This window comes from Alosa sapidissima, chromosome 17, assembly GCF_018492685.1.
Source record: "Alosa sapidissima isolate fAloSap1 chromosome 17, fAloSap1.pri, whole genome shotgun sequence".
In the NCBI taxonomy this organism is placed as follows: Eukaryota; Metazoa; Chordata; class Actinopteri; order Clupeiformes; family Clupeidae; genus Alosa; species Alosa sapidissima.
In genome coordinates this window covers 27,058,304-27,078,303 of record NC_055973.1, presented here as the reverse complement: position 1 = coordinate 27,078,303, position 20,000 = coordinate 27,058,304, and the positions used below count along the sequence as shown (strand labels likewise).

The following is a 20,000-nucleotide window of genomic DNA, read 5'->3' as shown; positions in this document are numbered from 1 at the left end:
AATCCCACAGGAAGGTTGTGTGTGTGTGTGTATATGTGTGTGTCTGTGTGTGTGTCTGCGTTTATCTGTCTGTGTGTCTGTGTCTGTGCTTACTCATTCACTTAACCCTATTTGTACAGATAGGATCAGCTCTTCCATTTACAGTCCTGTAACTACAATCATATAAACCGAGTATCTCCAGATGGATATCTCCAGATAGGATCCTATCTCTTTCTCATTCTGTCACAGATAATCTACAATTTATGGTAAGGGGACCCTTTCCTGTGGTGTCCCCTTGTTGCAATATTATTATGTAAAACAATTGTTACATCAGCAGTGGGATGCTCATTGGGTAATGAATCCTTATGACCTGACTGATTGGTCTGAGTTCACCTCTTCAGTAACAACATGAGTCACATCAGGACCTACTGATGCATGAAACTGTGAACAGTGGTAACTGTTCTCTGTGCTAAAAAAAAAGCTGTTCAGTCTTTTGACTGAATTGGCAGCCATGTTCTTCCAATCTAACTGTAGTCTCTCTCTCTGTTTCTGTTTCTGATACAGGCTGCTTATTTGAAGATGGCGTCTGTGAGTCATACGAAGTTTGTGCCAATGGTAAGTAAGCCGATATTGTTTATTCTTCTGATCATACCAGCTCTGGGGCAGTCATGAATATAACACACACTGCAAGGCCACTGGCACATTTTAATTGGCGCTTCGCAACATTGGCCAGTATAAACATTGCCAGTGTCAGGAAAGAAAATATTGTGGAATTAAAGGTTTAACGTGTATCCCAAAGGCATTTGTAGACATTGTCATTATTCCACTGGATTGAAACAATAGTAGAATTAGCTTAGGTTGCCATTAAGACTGATGCCGTGAGACTGCTGGAGTTGTTGTTGATGTAGTTGTGTAGCGGCCCCATACTCCCCACTGAAGACAACTGAGCTGTATCATCCCTGCAGGTGATACCACTACACCGACACACCGAAAAGGAATCCTATTTTTCCGCACTGTTTATACCTGAAGAAAATAGAGGCCGATAACAACTAGTGCAAACAATTGAGCTCAATTAAAGCTGTGCAGTCATGAGTGAGAAATGGAGGACTCCCGAGTCCCCCGCCTTGCTGATAGCGGGGAAGGGAAATATGGAGACCGCTGTCTGGGGACTCTTATCTTCCCTCCTTCTCTTTCTTTCTCTCCCTCTCCCTCTCTCTCTCTCTCTCTCTCTCTCTGTCTCTGTCTCGTACGCAATTTCTCTCTCTCCCCACCTCGACTCTATCCATCCCTTTGTTCATTTCTTAATAAGTCTTTCTGAGCCTGTCTGCTTTGTGCTTTTGTCTTTTGCTCGCAGCGCTTTCAGACATTAGCTTGTAGCGGGTTGTTCAGAGGCACATAAAAGGATAATGAGGCAAAGGACTCCAGTCGAGGGAACAGGTGGCAGAGTTGGCTTTTTTGTTTTGTGGTTGTGTCTGCTTGGAAGCTGTCAACACGGCGTGCAAATATCAGTGTAATCAGTTGCATGGACACATAATTTAATGGAAATAAATTATGTTTTATTTTTTAATGGAAAATGAATCAATTTGGACCTTTATAATTTTCAGACACGCTATCACAAACTCATGCTCATGCATCATGAAGGTATTATATATGACTGGAGAGAGGGAGGAAGCACCCCATTCATTTCAATGGCCAATGCTAGGCTAGCTACTTCAGCCAAAAAATATACTTAATTGGCGGCCAACATCTTTAAAAAGGGTGTCTAGCAGGTCTTTGCTTTTGGTCACATTCTCACAAACAAGCCAATTAGATGCCACATTACTGGTGAATACAAAAGTAGGTGGATGAGCTGGCTGTTTACAAGCTGGGAGTATTAGCCAGTCCACATGGATAAAATTATTTGTGGCCATCTGTAATGAGGCACCTACATGTAACTGGCTTTTTGCTGAAAATGTGGCCAGAAGTGAACACTTGGCAGATGCCATTTTTAAAGATGGCGGCATGGTGGCCAACTTAGATGCTAACCAGCTGAAGCTAACCCTCCATATCCTGACTCCCTGGGGTGCGTCATCCCTGTCGCTGCTTCCATAGTTACACCCCAACATAACTACCTCTTTCTGTGTTTCCCAGTCTGAATGTCCCTGAATGAAAGAAAAGCCATTTCCCTCTAATCAAACAATTAGGTGCCTGAAAGCAGCAAGGCTCAGTATTCATAAAGCCACTGAATATCAGTCGTTTCTTTTCTCTCCTCTGCCTTGTCATTATTAACATCCCTGGGGACGGGCCTAGTATTGCAGCATGCAACAGTCAGCGCACTAGCAAATGCCTCGCGGAAGACGGATTTCAGCAGTTCTGTGTTACCTCTTGTCTCCTCAGCCCCATTCGTTCTCACTTGTACATTAAAAGTGCTCTGCACATGCCAGCGTAAGACAAACGGACGGCGTTCTTGTGTGCATTTATTGGAAAATAAATAATTGTCAGGGATGTGTGGGTGACTGGAGCTCAGGGGATGTTGGATGGCGCTGGCCTGGGCCAGACGACGCCTATCCTCTCCCGTCCTTGCGCACTGTTCCACTGATCATGGGCCTTCCGCTTCTGGATGTGCTGCGAACATTAAACAACACAGATTGTCACTTCTGTACTCTGATATTAAAAGCATTCGTCTTGGAAATTAGTGTAACGTGCATATTTGGCTGCCATTATCAAAATCAAATCACAGGGCTTATGCCGCAAGCTCCCAGGATGGTATAAAATCGTCATAAGCTCACAACTATTGTATTCACTCGTTTCTTCGTTGCAAGGACACAGTGACACTCTTTTCTGTGGTTACCAGTGTGAAGGGTAATCCATGCACTAATACATCTCATTCCTCTCACTGCTGCTTTCATAGACTCATCCGTAGTCCCATTCCACATCAAAGAAATTGCATTACAGATGTACCCGCAGTCTGAAGTAGCCTCAGCAGAGTCAAAATGTACTTTTTTTTACCCCCTCTGCCTCCTTGCCTCTACTCCCCTATACCCATCTCCTAAATTATGTAGGCTAGCTATAAGGTACAGCATGCATAATTATATGCACACAATATAGCAGCCCATGCACACCCACGGTGACCTTAATAATGACTAGAGACCCGAGACTGTAATCTCTGGGCTTAATTGGGAAATAATTGCACAGTTCAGCACCATTGACAGTGTTCAGACACATTTCAGAGAGAAAAAGGAACTGGCTCAGGCAGGGGCCTCTGAATATAGATTTTAGACCTAATAACCCAGCTATGTTGCTGTCAAATACTGGCTCAGTGGTCAATGAGTGCAAAATTACAATATTTCGGTCATTAATAACAAAGCCCAAATGGGCACAGCAGTATTGTGGCCAGCACACCGGTCAGTGAAAGTTGCAGTCACCGCTAGGCTAATATTTTTTTGGAAGACATTCCCTTGCAAAACTAGCCAACACTGCAACTCTTAACAAGTAAACTTTGCAGACAGAAAACCTTCTTGGTAGAGTGCCCTGTATTATGGATGTATAATTCTAGCCAATTAAAATTTGTACAGCAAGCTACGACATGGAAAGACTAAATTACTGTTCATTTTTTAGCAACTCAAACACCTATTGTCTCTGAAATATAAATGGTTTCAAACTGTCCTAGCCCACTCCACACAGCAATTTAGCCATTTAAAATATTCAGTATAGGGCTGTATTTTGTGTCTGACTTAGGAGGTTAGATCTAGTGATCGACCTCCCCCAAAATCAAACTCTAGACACAGTGACATCTATCAGCAGCTCCCTAGCAACAGCAACTCTCTCCATCGAAGCGATGGAGCTCTCTCCATACGCTCAAATATCATTTTTTATTTCTAAAGTAACATGATAGTAACAGCCTCACCCTCTCTAGGTCACTCCACATCTCTGAGGGTTTGGTTTTCTCAGTGGGTCTCTGTATCTGCCAAGGGAAGTAAGGCCATGATGTAATAGCTGAGTAGGCTCCCATGTCTTCAAAGGAGATCCATGGCTCAGTTTTTTCTCTGGATGACCAAGCGTCGCCAGACATCGCATTGTGCAGCTCAGCAGGACATTCCTGATCAAAAACACTTGACAGAGAATCACCTCTGTCCGTCTCTGGATCTCCTGCTGTGTCGGTTGTCTTTTGTGCATGATAGTGCATATTTTTGGTCATCCCAGGATGCACTTGGTTTGCATTTCTTTGATGGTATATTTGTGGCATTATGGGTATACGCCCAGAGCACATCAATCCATAATAATACCAAAGTAAACCAATGTTCACACTTTCCTTATTCATGGTCACATGCAATGAGGCTCAGTTTGATTAAATGGTAATTGCAGCACTGTCTCCAAGGTTACTTTTAAACAAAGATTCTAGAACAGAGCAATCTTTGCTTTTAAATATAATTGTTTTGACTTTGAATCTTACACAGTTCAAAATTAGAATTGTAGAATGTTCACAAAAGATCCACAAGATAGTGGTTGCTTCAGGAACATACAGTTTGTCCAGACAATATTAAAATATTGAAATAGAAACATTTGGGTTCCAAATAAAACAATCAGAGGAACTGCAAACATTAGCTAGCCTAGCCAATTTCACAGTAGTCCTTATTTTAGCCTACCTATACCTAATTAGTGTTAAATTGGGTATGAGGTGCTACCTTGAAGCTTAATAGTCATTTTCTTGTTCAATAAGAATGAAGTTCTAAGCTTTTTTTATCCAGGATGAGATGAGGAAAAATAGGACATTTATAGTGTGGTGAAATATAAAAGATAATTCCATAAAATAAAAGAATAGGCTGTTTTATTGCTGTAAATAACATAATATGGTGATGTTCTTCCTCCTTGCTCAGTTGGCCTTACAGTCTGTTTTCCCTGTATCAGCCAGATGTCTCTCCATTTTGAACTGAAAAAGGTTATGTGAAACATCATATAACACAAATCCATCTACAGCTACGTACTGTAATATACTGTAAACAAATAACAAAGCCGTGTGGCTTCTGTTAGAACACTATATGGGTCTTACCCTTTCCAGATCGTCCCACATGGCGGAGACTTTTGATGGGTCCCTGGGTGGCTGTATCTGCCATGGGAAATAAGGCCAAGTGGAGTCAGCTGGGTAGGCCTCCATGTCCTCAAAAGAGATCCACGGCTCAAATGTGATGTGCTCCAGAGGATGCTGTGGCCAAGTGTCATCAGTCCGACTGACCTGTCCACCCACTGACGCTGAGGTCAGAGAGGCCTCGGAGCTGATCGGTGCTGTGACAGAAGGACCATGACGTACCGCTGAATCAGAGATAGTTTTTGTCTGAAAAGTGTCAGTGAGAGAGATGATATCGTCCGAGTCTTCAGGGAACTTGGCCCTTTTCGGCTTCCTCGTCTGGCTGTACCTGTGCATGGCCACCAGTGCATCTGCTGAGCCACAGCACATTACTGCACAGTAGAGTAAGCTCAAAACAAAGTTACTGCCTTCCTTCTTCATAGTTCAGATATGAAATGAACTTGAAACTGTTGAAACTGTTTTCAGGTTAGAAATGGAATCTTGTCTCTAAGGATACCAGTCCATAACACCATTATGACATCACCAAACCCACTCACTGGCATTGACATTGAACTGAAGTGAGTTGGAATGGTTTGTTTTTCAATAATAAAAAAAAAATGGATTGATCCATGGATTGGTCATGGATTGATCAATGTTTAATTAAGACATCCTTCCCTAAAGATAAAAGTATAAGCCATTGCCACATTATAATACATTTGTAAAGAAAACAGCCTTATTTCAACATAATTACTTTAGATCAAATAGACTCATTAAAAAACTGCATTATGAAACTTCAGTTCAACTTCAGACCATAGATGTGCCTGTTTTTTTATATTTTATTAACAGGTCTTTGAAGTGAAAAAATGTCTTAAAGTATCTGTGTTGAAATGAGTTGGATAGAAGCTTTTTTGTGATGGTGTGGGAAGGCTTACATTTTTTAAAGTGCCATATAAATACAACTATTTTCTTCCATTTCCAAGAGATAAATTGCTATTGTGGGTGAAACTTGCTCTGAAGGCATAATCTGTCCATCACTAGTAATATTCATTTTCAAGAAACATCGGGTAAACAACCATCTATCCAATGTCTAGAGGATTGCAAAATTAGTCTGTTGTGTAATTTGTATGTCATAGATGAGTAGATTTACTATTTGTCTCTTTTGATACTGAAACAAATGCATAATTAGGTAAAAACAAAGCAGCTCTATTCTACTTACCTTCCAGATTGTAAATTGTTTTGTGTATTTTAAGCTGTGCAACCTGTTCATGATTCTACTCTAGATGCCTTGTCACTCAAATATTTTAAAGATTTTTTTAAGAATCATTTTAATCACTCGCATTATTTATATGATGAAGACCATGACATATGCATGTTATTGCTGTTGAATCACTTGCCTGCATTTTTATGAATGGAAGGTTTTAACTTGAGATTAGACTTAAAATGAAGGTTTGCATATAAAAAGTGTGTTTGCGTTGTGAGGATGCCGAATCCAGAAGCCCATCCAAGTCACGAAGACCTCAAAGGGGGTTGGTGGGTAATAAAGTCGGCAGTTGGATTAAGTTGGAAGATTGTGTAGGAGTTGAATGGAAACTCGACTCATCCATAGAGATTACCCAGGTCAGGGAAATGGCTTTGGAGATGCAAGTGGCTGATATGCTGCTGGGGCCATGATGAAATGGGCCTGCTAATGGGTTGCGTGGGTGCTGATGGGTTGGTTCTGATAGCCCTGGGATCAGCCCCAGGTTAGGCTGGCCGCTGGCTGGGTCGAGCGTACCCAATAACCTGAGTAAATCAGCCCCAGGTTAGGCTGGCCGCTGGCTGGGTCGAGCGTACCCAATAACCTGAGTAAATCAAAGCGGCGAGATTCCAAATCACAGAGGGCATCCGATGCTGCGGCTGCATTAGATGCTATTAGGGCTGTCTGTGCCCCCAGTCAGAGATGATAATGGTGTTTCATAGTGCTCCTCTGGGGAGGGAGACACACTCTCGGAGCAGCGTCTCATGCCAGCACATTGACAGATTTGTCCACCGGGCTGTCACACTAGAGTGATGACTATTTAGGACTTAATAAGGCTATCAATGATTGTTTATGCCTGTCAGGGGCATGCTTTACATAGTGAATGAAGGTGTGTGTGTGTGTGTGTGTAAGTGATTATTGCTCTGTAAGCTACTTATTAAAAACTTCTCTTTTCTCAGTCTCAGAAATGCACACAGAAAATCAGGCACATACAGTACTGTAGACAGACATACACATTCACATTCACATTCACATATATAAACATTGACACCAAATATATTTTCAATAAGAAAAGAAATAGGTAGGAAAATTGGCATCAGTTGCAAAGTGTCATCACCTCTACCAGCCCTGTTTCCCTGGACCTGCTACAGAAGGACAACATTTCTTTCACTGATCCTTTTTGTGCCACTCACCGTTTCCATGGTTACCTCTCAATACAGTTTCCTCTCCTTTTTTTTCTCCCTCACTCTATTTCCTCTGAATGAAAGAGAAGAAACACGATGCTCTAATCAAACAATTAGATGCATGAAAGCAGCATCACGCTCTGCCCGTGGACCCACAGTCACCTCAAACTCCCCTCATCTTGCCATCGCACCGTTATTAAACACCACTCTGACAGAATGTGCAAGTGAGGCAATATGGCCACGACTAGCAGCACAGGGGAATCAGTAACGCCTTGTCGGCGTGTTCATTAACGGTCCGTTAAAGAACCACAAGACTCGGCCCGCCTCGCCTCGGCCTCATCAGCGGCGAACCTCCCACTTTTATTTACGGACATTTTAATTTTGTGCCGCGGCGCCCCCCCCCCCCCCATGGAGAGTAATAATAACCAAACTAATATAACCCTCGGCAGCCCGCGCTCTCTGGCAGCACTGCGCGGCCTGCCCACGTGCCAGTGGCCCTTATTGGCTGCTGCCCGCAACCCATTCAGCGCCCGGCACTTCGGATTGCCAGGCGTGAAGCAGCCGCTACTCAATTATCCTCTCGCCTCTGAAAATTGCTGGTCTGAAGTGGTTTGTAGTGAAAATGGACCATGTGCATTGTGCAAATGTACTATGTAGGGCCTACAGATGGAGCATGGTCACATAGAGCTGGTGTGTTTCGCATACAGATTAAGTAATAACGTAGGCCTACTGTACATTTCTACTGACATGCTGAGGTTTTGCTGAGGTCTCGGTTTCTTCCATCTGCTCTTATACTACACAAACTAAGTGGATGCTTTGGTGAAGGGAGTAAGGAGTGTAAATGTGTTCCTTAGTTCCTGTACATGTGTAATAATTATGTAAATACATAGTTATAAGCGCTTCTAGATCATACAATATAGAAAGCAAGAAATGATTTTTTCAGACATCAGATCCCCTCTGTTATCACTCACACAGTTCTTGTGTGTGTTTGCCCTGAAAGTGCGTGACTCTATAAAAGATTAAAGAGCAAAATCTTCTACTGAGCATCTTTCCTGAATGTGGCAGTGCTGTGTTTGTATGCGAGCTCCATCCTATCATCAGGACTGCCTGACCTTTCCTGTCATTGGCTCAGGAGGTACAGTGAGAGATGTCTCAGGATGCGCGGCGCCTCGCAGAGCGATAGGCTTGTTTGTCACTTGACATTTTCTCTCCGTCTCCGCTTTCCCGCTAATGGCGATCGGAGAACTGCCGACAGCCCGCATCCCCATGGGAACGGCAGGAAGCGCTCGCTCCTCTCAGGAGGAAACAGGGCCGCCCCTGCATCATGATGATGTCGGCACGCTTCCTGACTAACGGAGGTCGGAGGCTTGTGACGGCCGTCGTGCTGCAGTTGGCTAATCAGAATGCGTGGGATGAGAATTGACGTTTTATGCATAAAATTCGGCTGACTCATTTTTCTGTATTCTGCTATTCCTACAGTAAGCGTCCTTAAAAGACTTTGCCACTAGAGGATGGTGCTGCTCTCCCTCTCGTTTCCGCTCATCCATGTGGCCTCTCTCTCTCTCCTGTGTAAAAGATAGCATCCACATGGTCTACGTGGGTGGGTAAAAGTTTGCACTAAATCATATTCATCAGACCTCTGGAGTCTTTTGCGCTCGTTGGTGCTTGTTTATAACTCCCTTGCCAGAAGCGGGCCAGTCAGTTATGTTTACTGCCAGTTAATGCTGGATATTTATTGAGCCTGACCAAGCATGCATTGAATAACATCCCTCTCTCAGCTCGATCATGGAGAAGTGTGATGGTGTAATGGTGTGGTAGCATTGGTTTGATTGGAGTCCTTCCGAGACCCTGAGGCTGTGGTGGCTGAGTGCAAAGAAGATTGTAAAGTGTTGTAGCCTCACAGGATAGTGATTTGCCTTGATTGAACTTCTTTCAACTACCGGTCTAGGCTATTTAAGTACTCATTATTCTATAATGGGTCTTTGTTCTGTCTGTCTCTCTCTCTCTCTATCTCTGGGTCTCTCTCTCTCTCTCTTTCTCTCTCCCTCTCTCTCTCTCTCTCTCTGGGTCTATCTGTCGATTTATCTCTGGGATGTTGTACTCTTCATTACTTTCTATTGTTCATTATTCTTTCCACAAGTACAGGCCGGCTGAAAATGGGCACGCTTTCATCACTGCCTGGTGATATGATGCTAACAGGGTTATAATTCAGTTGGTTTAGCATCCACTCACAGTTCTCCACAGTTGTTAGAGTTCTGGCTAATTTAACTGATGTAGAAACAAAAATACATATTCCAACCAAATGTAAAAAAAAATGCAAAAACATGTCTGTGAAATATTTCATGTGAAAAACATTGATTAACAACATGGAGGTAGTTCAGTGTGTGTCTGGGGGGGTGGTGTTGTGCATTTGTGTGTGTATTTAGTGTAATGCTGTCTCATTCACTCATCGATTAGTTCCTCACCTTTCCTATATATGAAATTGTCGGCATACTGATACTCTTTTCAGACCATGGTAGACCATTGTATCCATCTAAACACCTGAATGCAGGCGTCAATCGAGTCATCTCGACTGACAGAAAATGCTCAAAGTTATAGCTCAATATGCAGACTAGCTGATTTCATTCTGTGCTTATCGACTCGCACAAAAGCAAGCAAACTGTCGGAACATAATTAGATTGGAACTGTTCATAATATCGTACCCCTCTTGGTCAATTGATTTCCTTAATTGCTTGTGTTATTGTTTCACGCTACAGGAAAAAAAAGAAAGAATACATCAGTTACTTCCCGCAAGCCTTAATATTGTTTTTGTCAGCCTCCCTGCGGGAGGTTCACCACGGTGAGGAGATTTATGACCGGGCGTTTGGGAGACGACTGTGGAGGTGCAGCCTGTGTTCCTGTGGCAGTCGGAGGGCTGTTCCGCCACGGGTTCGTTCTTCTACGCCGACGCCTCTCGTGGTTCTGTTGTGCGCTCTGAGGCATGAGCTTATCAGCGGGTATTAACACCCGGGGTGTAGCCAACGAGACATACCGGTGGGATCGACATGATGTCTCCTATTGTGTCGGAGAATGGGGATTAGGAGATTTCTCATCCTGTCTTGTTCTTTTTTCTCCCCCCACGCATGTGTGTCTTCTCGAAAAATTATTTTCCCGTGCTGATGGCGATGATCTCACAGCTTGCGCTTGTAAACATTTTCCTTTGAAATAGACAGACAAAAAAGGAAAAAACACCAGGAAAAAAAAAAACCCACCCCCATCCACCACCACCCCCATCCACCAGCACCACTTCTCTGTTATGTGTGCGTCAGGCTCAAACGCTAAATAGGGAGACCATGTTTACCTCCCAGATCTGAGCAGACTTAGACAGGAGAGGCCCAGGGCAGACGAATGGGGTGCGGCAAACCTGCTGATTCCGTATGGTCTGCCGAAACCCCTCCCTCTCACACCACAAACAGCTCCCTCTCATTTGTTCCTCAAAAACAGAGAGGAAGTATGAAAGAAGAGAGAGAACAGTGTTATCCTCTAAAGCATAGCCCGGTTGGGAAGCGACGTCACAGTAACAACAAAGTCCTTCTAAATCACGGGTGGTAGTCAGACAGACCGTCTGTTTTCAGTTGATCAAACTGTGTGGATCCTCTTGGTGGGTTCCCCCCTGGCACTGTCAAAACTTAGCAAAGCTTGCCCAAGCACTTCTCCCCCCCTGCCCACCCACCCAAAAAAAATCAACACCTGACAAAACAAGCACACTCGCCTACGCATCACAGATTGCAATTACATGTAGCATAGCATGATTTAATTCTTTAGCTTTGTCAAAATAAGAAATATAAGATGAAGAATTGGACCAAAAGAGACTATCAGGGAGTTGAAGAAAAACACTTACACACTGACACAGGCATATCCTTGTAGCTGGGTGGCGCATTGGAATGCTTGTGCAGATCACTCAGTCATGTATAAAAAGACAAAAAACACTCATTTATTATTCACTCAGTTAAAAATACAAAAAAATAGGGGGGGGGGGGGGGGGGGACACACGGACGCTTAGAATTCAGCCGTTAAAAATAACCGGTGTTGCCGTTCACAGATGGCTTCTCGGCTGTGAGGGAGGTGTGGTGACAGGAGGTGCGGATATTTCTGGATAGGACTTCCTTTTTCACCATAACTTATGTTGTGGAAGCACAGATCCATTTAGCAATAATTCTGAGAGACTTATCGGCTTTTCTTAATCCTCCGTCTGATTCATGGACATTATTAAACTCAATCTCAACCCACCTGATTTTTTTTTTTTTTTTTTTAATAATGGAAGCTCTTTTGTAAGCCCTGTGACACCACAGACAGATATCAACAAGACTCTGGGTCTGAGTCATGTAGGACATATTTAAGAATGGTCATGTCTTTTTAAAATTCCAGACACTATAGGCCTACTAGAACATATTTCAGACACGACACGGTTTATGTCTTAGAAGCGAATTAGTCAGCGTGGTCGAATTATCGACTGATTGAGCGTCTGTCTTGATTGACACCTCTAAGGAGAGAATCAATGGCAGTGCCATATTTGGCTCTGTCGACTGAAGAAGAGTCATGCAGGGGTCAGGCCAGATGAGGCTGGGAAGAGAGATGAATCTCTGATGAATCTGTCAACATTCGTTGCATCCGTTATCTGCCAGTCTCTCCAGGGCCAGTTTTTTTATGCCTAATCCAGTCTCCATCTTGTGGAGAGAAGGCCTTACTACAAGCTAATCCAGATAAAACCATGTCATAAATCATCTTGTGCGTGTGTGTGTGTGTGTGTGTGTGTGTATGTATGTCTGTGGGTGTGTGCTCATGTTTTCCCAGGCATCTTGCGGGGCAGGCATTACAAAAACAGCTGCAGCTTCAATGAAACTCATTTAGAGAGATTGATAGGAATGTGAATAAGAAAGAAGGAAAGATAATTTTCCGGGAAATAAGACACATAAGACACAAGATGGATAATGATTCTGAATCTTAGTGATGACACATTTGTATATTGTGGGACTGAGACTAATCATTTCACAGGGAGTGAGTGCATTGACATTCTCTGCTTGTAATACTACTGAGGCAGTTGCAGTGGATAATATGAATGTGAATGTAGTCTGTGAATGTAGTTTTAGTTTAAGATGCTTACGACTAGGAGTCTATATGCATTTATTAATTCAGTTCAAATTGACACATTGCTATTGCTAAAGCCAATAAAGGCTTCTGTCAGTTTTACCAGCAAGCAGAAGCTTAAAGCTGCACATCTGAGTAGAATGATGTATCCTGTAATGTGTGGTCCTTACAGTGGCTGTCAACAGCTGTAAAACAATTCCGATGCTTTTAACAAGATTCAGTAGTATGTCAGACCGGAGAGAATTGCCGTAGCCATTGCCCCCAGCCTATATATCAGAAGGTCACATTGTAATTACACTGTGTTGATCTCTGTGGCCGTTTCATCCTACTGAATCCTGCCACGGCTCTCCTCATTACTCAATGCTGCTGACTTGGTAGGAAGAAAGGAACAGAGGCGCTGCATAAACATCAGTGAAAAATGCGCATCTCCAAACCTGCTTGAACACATTTGTTTTCCTCTTGCGTCCTTTCCCTGCACTGTCTATTGCCGTCTAGCGTCCACATTTCCCCTTCAGCCAGTCTACTATGCAGACGCCCGTCGTGTGTGTGGAGCGTACTGAAAAGCACAACATGGATCTATATTTGAGCATAATCACTGTAATTAAAATGTTCTTATTTCTGGCAGCGGCTGCAGGATAAACTATTGTCAACGGTGGCAGCGGTTGTCATGGAAACAGACTGGGAGACGACCGCCCTGCTGGTGGTTATGTCACCACGGCGACGCTTATGTAAGGGGGGAGGGGGGCGGGGGGGGGGGGGTTGCGGCGCAGCATGGTGCTACAAAAGGGGTCGTGTGCACAAGATTTATGTGAAAGGTATGACAGAGGAGCATGAGATGTTTCAAAGGCTCCTGATATGACCTGACAAGAGCATAAAGAGAGGAGCTGTAAGGTTAGTGGTGATGAACTGATTCAGTCTTCGTCCCCATCTCTGTGTGTCCTTCTCTCTCTCCCTCCCTCTCTCTCTTTCTCTTTCCCTCTCTCTACTTCTTTTTCTTTATCTAAAATGTTCTCACTCTTGTCCACTCATTCTCTTTGCTGTCTTGGACACTGTGGCCCTCTCTCTGGCCTCCTCCTCCCTTTTTAGTCTCCTCTTAGCTTTGATTGTCCTTATCTGCTCCTGCTCTTTCTCTCTGCTGCTACTCCAGCCTGTCCTGTCCTTTTCATTTCATATCTGTCCTTTTCACTTCTCCTCTCCGAGCTCACTGCCTGACTTTTCATCCTCTCTCTCTCTCTCACTGTCTCTCTCTCATCTATTTCTCTATCTCTATCCCCTTTCTTTCTCTCTCTCTCTCATCTATCTCTATCCCCTTTTTTCTCACACCCTCTCTCTTTCTCTTTGTCTCTCTCTCTCACTCTCTCTCTATCTCTATTCCCTTTCTTTCTCACCTTCTCTCTCTCTCTCTCTCTCCCTCTCCTCTCTCATCAGTAGACTGCTCTCCATATCTCTGGGTGTTGGCAGGACTAAATTGCGACGGCTCTGCCTGTTAAGTCGTCACACCCTCCTGCCCGCCTCGCTGTCTCTCTCCAGCCTCCCGCACCGCCGCTGTCCACAAATTACATCCAGTTCCCCATTTTATTGATTCATTTTTTTCCCTCTCCTCCAAATAAAAGTTCCTCTCTTTATACTTGCTTTAACTCCTCGGTGAACTGTCGGGGTTGTGTCTCCGTGGCCTCCCAGGGTGAGAGGGCAGCTAATGCGTGGCGACGCTACGGCGTAAAAAAAAACACCCAACAGGAGCGCCGACATTAGCCAACGATAAACTGGAGGAAAAAGAAAAGCTCGTTTGAACCATGCTGATTTTGTGACACCCGATTATGGTTCTGATAACGTCGGTCGCAGTCAGCTTGCAGATGATGTTCTCTGGGAGACAGAGGGGAAGGGACTGTAATTAAAACCTAACGTCTGGTATTGGGAGGCCGAATCGCCCAGCGACGCAGTCGTGTGTGTTCCGATCATAATGATCAGCCCCCTTAATGGTGAAAGTAATAACTTTCCATATGCGCAATCACATGCAATTAACCCGACTGTCATGTCTGCGTGTTCCTTCTGAAAACATCCCCCACACACATGCACACGCTCGCCTGATGTATCTCTCATGAAGGTGTGCATATTTATGTATGGAAATTGGTGACATTTTCAAGGCTGTCATGTTTTCAAGACAAGGCGGCGTATTGCGCGACATATCTTCCCTCTGCAATTTTGTAGCTCCATAAATATAACTGCATGTGAAGCTTCCATCGGTCCAAATGGGTCTAAGTGTCTGACCTGTAATCAACAGCAGGGCGGAACTGGAGGTGCTGCATGTCCTTGCTGCCTCTGAGTCCATTGTGGGAGGTTATTATTATTATCTGCTGAAGCGATTATCGGTGCCGCTCTCCATAAGGATTGTGGGAAGGTTGCCTCTTAGCTCCCACTGGACTATTCAAAAGTCCAACTTCAGATTCTCTCCAGTTCCACTGACAGGGCCGTTATGGGCATATGGTTGATACAAAATTAAATCTAAACATTGTGAGTGGAAATTGATGGCGAGGAAATAACTATCCTTTCGACAGGGAAAAATCTTGAGCTAAACCCTACCTGAAAGATGCTGATGCGTGTGTGTGTGTGTGTGTGTGTGTGTGTGTGTGTGTGTGTGTGTGTGTGTGTGTGTGTCTGTGTAATAAAGTACTAACTGGCTATGCCTGCAAGTCCTGTTTCTCCAAGAAGAATTTTCTGTGCTCTGCTTTGCATCATTCATTTGTAAGTAAAAGTGGAAGATATTCTCTGAGGTGAAAAGGAGAAGAAAAGAAAGACAGATGCATGGCAGAAGAACAATGTCCCCTGAAATAACCAGGGGGAGAAAACAACAGCTCTCAGGTCATTTATATTCTCCAGGAGCCAGGGCCGAATCTCCCAGCATCCTTCAGCTCCTCCAGCTGCAGATAGCCTCTGAATTATGAAGCCGATTGCAGCCTTGGCTTGGGTTGCCTAGCAACGGCCTATCAAGTGGAGCAGAGGCCCCGGCGATGGGGCTTGATAAGCAGGCTCCGATAAGAGGTGTGTGCTGATGGCCGAACGCTTATCTGAGCGCTGTCAAAAAAAAAAACGGGAAAAAAAAAGAATGAAAGAAAAAGCAGGGGAGGAATAAAAAGAAGGAGAGAGAACAGCTGCTAACCCCCAACGGTTATTAGCACCCCAAACAGCATCTTGAGGTTTACACGGAAAAGTGTCACTGGCGCAAACAGCCCGAGTCCTTTCCAGAGGCCACAGAAGGACACAGATGTTCCTCTCTCACATGGCTGAGGCTGAGGTATGCGCAAAGAGCCTTCCCACCCAAAAAATCATCTAGACAGAAAAAAAAGGTGTTTTGTTGTGGAGGTATTATGCGTGTGTCGGGCTAAAATATGAAAATGGCAGGTTGGCTAAAGTGTGCTCCTGGGTACTGTACTTAAGAATTTAAGAGCTGAATTAACCTTTGTTTTTAATTATGCTACCTGTGGTTTTAATTTGTGTTGTGTGGTTCTAATCATATTCCGGTTCCGGCGCCGACGTGAGTGGCAGCCTGCTTAGTAGCTCTGTGTCTTTTCTTGAATTTCCCCTTGGGGATCAATAAAGTATCTATCTATCTATCTAATTTCACAAATGCACCCTTGGTTTTGTCCAAAATTGTTTAATCGCTCTCTTTCTATGTTCGTGTGTGTGTGTGTGTGTGTGTGTGTGGTTGTGTGTGTGGTCTTGTTGCAGACGGTGTGTTTGGGAGGTGCCAGGCTTTCCCAGTGACCGAGGCGTTCTCCTACGATGTCTCTCCCTCTGCCCTTCGCCAGCTTAGGTCCACCCTGCAGAAGCTGGCCCACAGAGGTAAGGTCCACACTCAACTCTTCACATGTCCACCTAAATCTGCCTAAATATACCCACTCGGTCTGTCAGCCTTTCTTTTCATAGATTTGTGTATCAAACTGTTCACCTGATTTCCATATGTTTTTCTACCTATATGATTGTTTATTATATTAATCATGACCTTGTTTCCTAGACTCACAGTTTTAAGTTGCAAGTTTCAGGGCTCCACCCTCACCTTGCCTATTGTTGGCAGCAAGCTCACCTGCAGGCATCTCTGCTTTGCACGTGTCTGTATCTCTCACTTTCTAAGCTGTACCATTCAGTTTGAAGTTTGAAGTTGCAGATTTGTGTTCAAACGGCCGCTTATGTTTACGCTTCCTCTAAAATGTTCTTAAACGTCTTCCCTTCTCTTCTCACCATATGAAGGTCATTATCACTCTCTTAACTTAGAGAGAAAGATTTGGAGTTTGGAGCCTCACACTTGCAGTCCCCCAGAGTGGCCCCCGAGAGGGGTGGTGGTGGGGGGGGGGGGGTGCAAGAGCCGCAGAGGAGCCGGCTCTCCCCCAGCCCCTCCATTGCGTTGCGGTACAGTGCCCAAGCGGGTACAGTCGGCACCTAATTGACTGGCGCTCGTACAGCAGGTTTTCCCCGTGCTAATTTTCCAAATGAGCGAGCGCACCGCCACCTGGGTAATTGCGTTAGGCGTGCACCCCCCCCCCCCTCTCCCCCAACCTGCCCGCTCGATAAGTGCACGCTGTCTAATTGGCTTGTTGGAGAGGGTCAGTGCGGAGGGGGAATAAATGTGGGGCGAGGTGGCGGCACGCAAGGCCAGTCTGAGAGGAATGAGGTGGACTCATCGCTACGCTACTGGTCATCAGCTCAGCCACGGCTCAGTGTAGCGTCACAGAGCAAATCACTGCTGAGGGCAGCAGAGGGGCTGACCTTAAGAGTCCCTGCGGCCATGTTAATGCACAAGTTTACTCTCCTGACGAGCCACCACTGTCGCTTTGTGTTATACTCTGTTCTAGACGTGCATCATGGAGTGTTGATGGGGGGAATAGGGGGGGTGGCATTTAATTTTCATTTCTCTCGCTGTCTGACTCATTGAATAAAATATCGAATTTGTGAAAGTACAGTGAGAAATAAAACTCGGAGTCCTCACCTCATCCCTTTGAGAAGCTGAGTATTTACTGTGGTGTGTTCATGTGCAGGTCACTGCGGTGACACTCACTAAACAACCTGTCTGCTCTCATCTCAATTAATTCCGGCGATTTTCACAGATTTAAAGTTTTTTTTCTTACTCCATGGAGAATTAAGGCTTTCAGACTTCCTTAAAAACATTTTGGAGATGGGTTTCGAACTTTATGTGAATAGCATAGAATCTATTGACAGCACATTTTACCTTCTTTATGAATACACTTATTCATCTACACATCTATTCAGCCTTCTACAGAGAGAGGCTATTAGATGTGCGGTGCAGCAGAGTTGGAATAACCACATGTATGCCGTATGTATCTCTGTTTTCTAAACATGACTCACCCTCTTGTTAGGGAGAAAATAGATGTTCTTTTAAGACCAACATCTAGTTTCCTGTTTGAAAAAATACCACTGCACAAACACGTAAATAATTGAACAGAAAGACTTGTTGCACATCAAATCTCCCCTTTAATTTATGGGAGAGATTCTGCAAATGACATTCTATTCCATGTACCTGAACCATCAGATGTCAGCAGGTCGTAAAAGGTCGCGCACAATCTGCATTCCATATGGAACCTGGAGAACTCTGTGGACATGAGTGGTCGTTCTCAGAACTAAATTGGACCCTCCTAAAAAGAGTCCTTAAAAGCGAAGTACACAAACACACGTCCAGTACTGTCTGGAGTGCTGCTGACCCAACTCCTGTCGGGCCGAAGGGGCTGGGGGTGGAGGGGTGTAGGGGCCGAATTACAACTCAATTTGATCCAGACTCCTTGGTCTCGGCTCCTTCTGCGGGCACCTCTTTGTACTGCGGCGGCGGCGCAGCTCCCTGCCTGCCTGACGAGACGAGACGAGGGGGAGATTAAAGACCCCATGATGAAAGGTAGCACTCATCCAGGCACGCCGACTCTGAGAGAGAGAGAGAGGGAGGGATGGAGAAACATCTGAGAGAGGAGGAGAGATGGAAGGGCTTTCAGGTCTCGGTGTAGACGTTGATACCATTACTGCCGTGGACGCTGCGTTTCTCTCTCTCTCTCTCTCTCTCTCCTCATCACGTCCACACACGCACACACACACACACACACACACACACATTCTCACACACACACACTCACACACACACACACACACACACACACACACACACACACACACACACACACTCATGGGTTTGCGCTCAGAGTCACAAGGCTGGGGACACGTGCTTGCTTTACCTGTCTATGATGTCACCACATCTATCTCGTCCTGTTTCTTCTACTCCCTGTCAACATCTCTTGCTCTCAGATGCGTGACTAATGTAAAAACATCCTGTAATGTTCCTGCTCGTCTGTGTGAGTGTTTCTGTGCTGTGTGTGTGTGTGTGTGTCTGTGTGTGTGTGTGTGTGTGTGTGTGTGTGTGTGTGTGTGTGTAAGATAGGAATATTTAATGGGGAAGCTCATTAGCTGATTAGATGCAACTTGAGCTTTCATCAGAATTTCTCTGCTTTTATCATCACGTCAAAATAGTAATCTTTTTCAAATCTTTTTATTTATATATTTTTAGAAAGTTGACAGAGTTGTAAATTGGCAGTAAGAACAGTGGAATGAGGATAATCTTACAACATACTAAATTATCTAAAGAAAAGTCTTCAAAAGACATTTTCAAAAGAGTTCATTATGTATGTTTCCTACCTTTCACTCTTGTTGTACAGGTGATTGCAACCTGTGGTCATCAGATCTCTTTGCCTGGCAGTTACACCGAGCGGCAGCTAGGGGGCAGCAGCCACCTGCCGCACTGATAGGACCGTGGGGCCCCTTATTTTTAATTGGCTCAGAGGCTACTCTAAAGCTTGATCTTTGCTAACAGGCATAAATGCGAGTTGAAAACCATGAAAAAATACGCCGCCATCTTTGGGGAAAATGACCAACATGGTAATGAATATTAGAGGCTGCGTGAGACGGCGGATTTATTCCAATTAACTCGGCGAAATAAAGAGCGAGGGATCAGGAGGAGGAGGAAGAGGAGATGCGAGGAGGATGTGAGGATGAGAGGAGAGCGGCCATGCTTAATTCCTCCACCTCTCTCCTCTGGGCCACTGGGGGTTGCGATGGCTCCCTTCTCACTCCCATTGTGCCTTACAGAGTAGCCACTGTGCTGGACAATGTGCTATAAAAATACTTTTACTGTATCTCACCTGTGCATTACACTGTTAAATCACCCCTGTGCTGCCTTTTGTTTGTTTCTGGGTAGGTTGTTTTGTTTGGGGAGGTTTGTCGGTCTAAATGCCAGCGTTGGGTCTTCAAGTCTGTGTAAAGTGTGCTTTTGGGCTGCATTTGACCATCCGGCCTGGCTCAGCATATAAATCAGTCTGACAGAGAGAGCAGGACGAGGGGAGACAGGAGAGGGGTTATGGTGAGGCAGGAGAGGAGAGGG

General features: G+C 44.6%; 1 protein-coding gene and 1 long non-coding RNA gene across 2 annotated transcripts in view; one reads left to right on the top strand and one right to left on the bottom strand.

The window, feature by feature from the left end:
- Positions 1-20,000, top strand: part of ptprn2 (protein tyrosine phosphatase receptor type N2) — a 199,877-nt gene that overhangs the window by 19,891 nt on the left and 159,986 nt on the right. Inside the window, exons 3-4 of the mRNA XM_042068215.1 lie at positions 544-594; positions 16,298-16,411. Coding sequence (XP_041924149.1) covers positions 544-594; positions 16,298-16,411 — 165 coding nt within the window. The remainder of the gene's footprint in view (positions 1-543; positions 595-16,297; positions 16,412-20,000) is intronic.
- On the bottom strand, positions 2,419-4,347 carry LOC121688552. Its single transcript, XR_006024625.1, has 2 exons — positions 3,866-4,347; positions 2,419-2,583 (listed from the first exon to the last, which is right to left on the bottom strand). It is a non-coding gene; the product is annotated as an uncharacterized LOC121688552 (long non-coding RNA).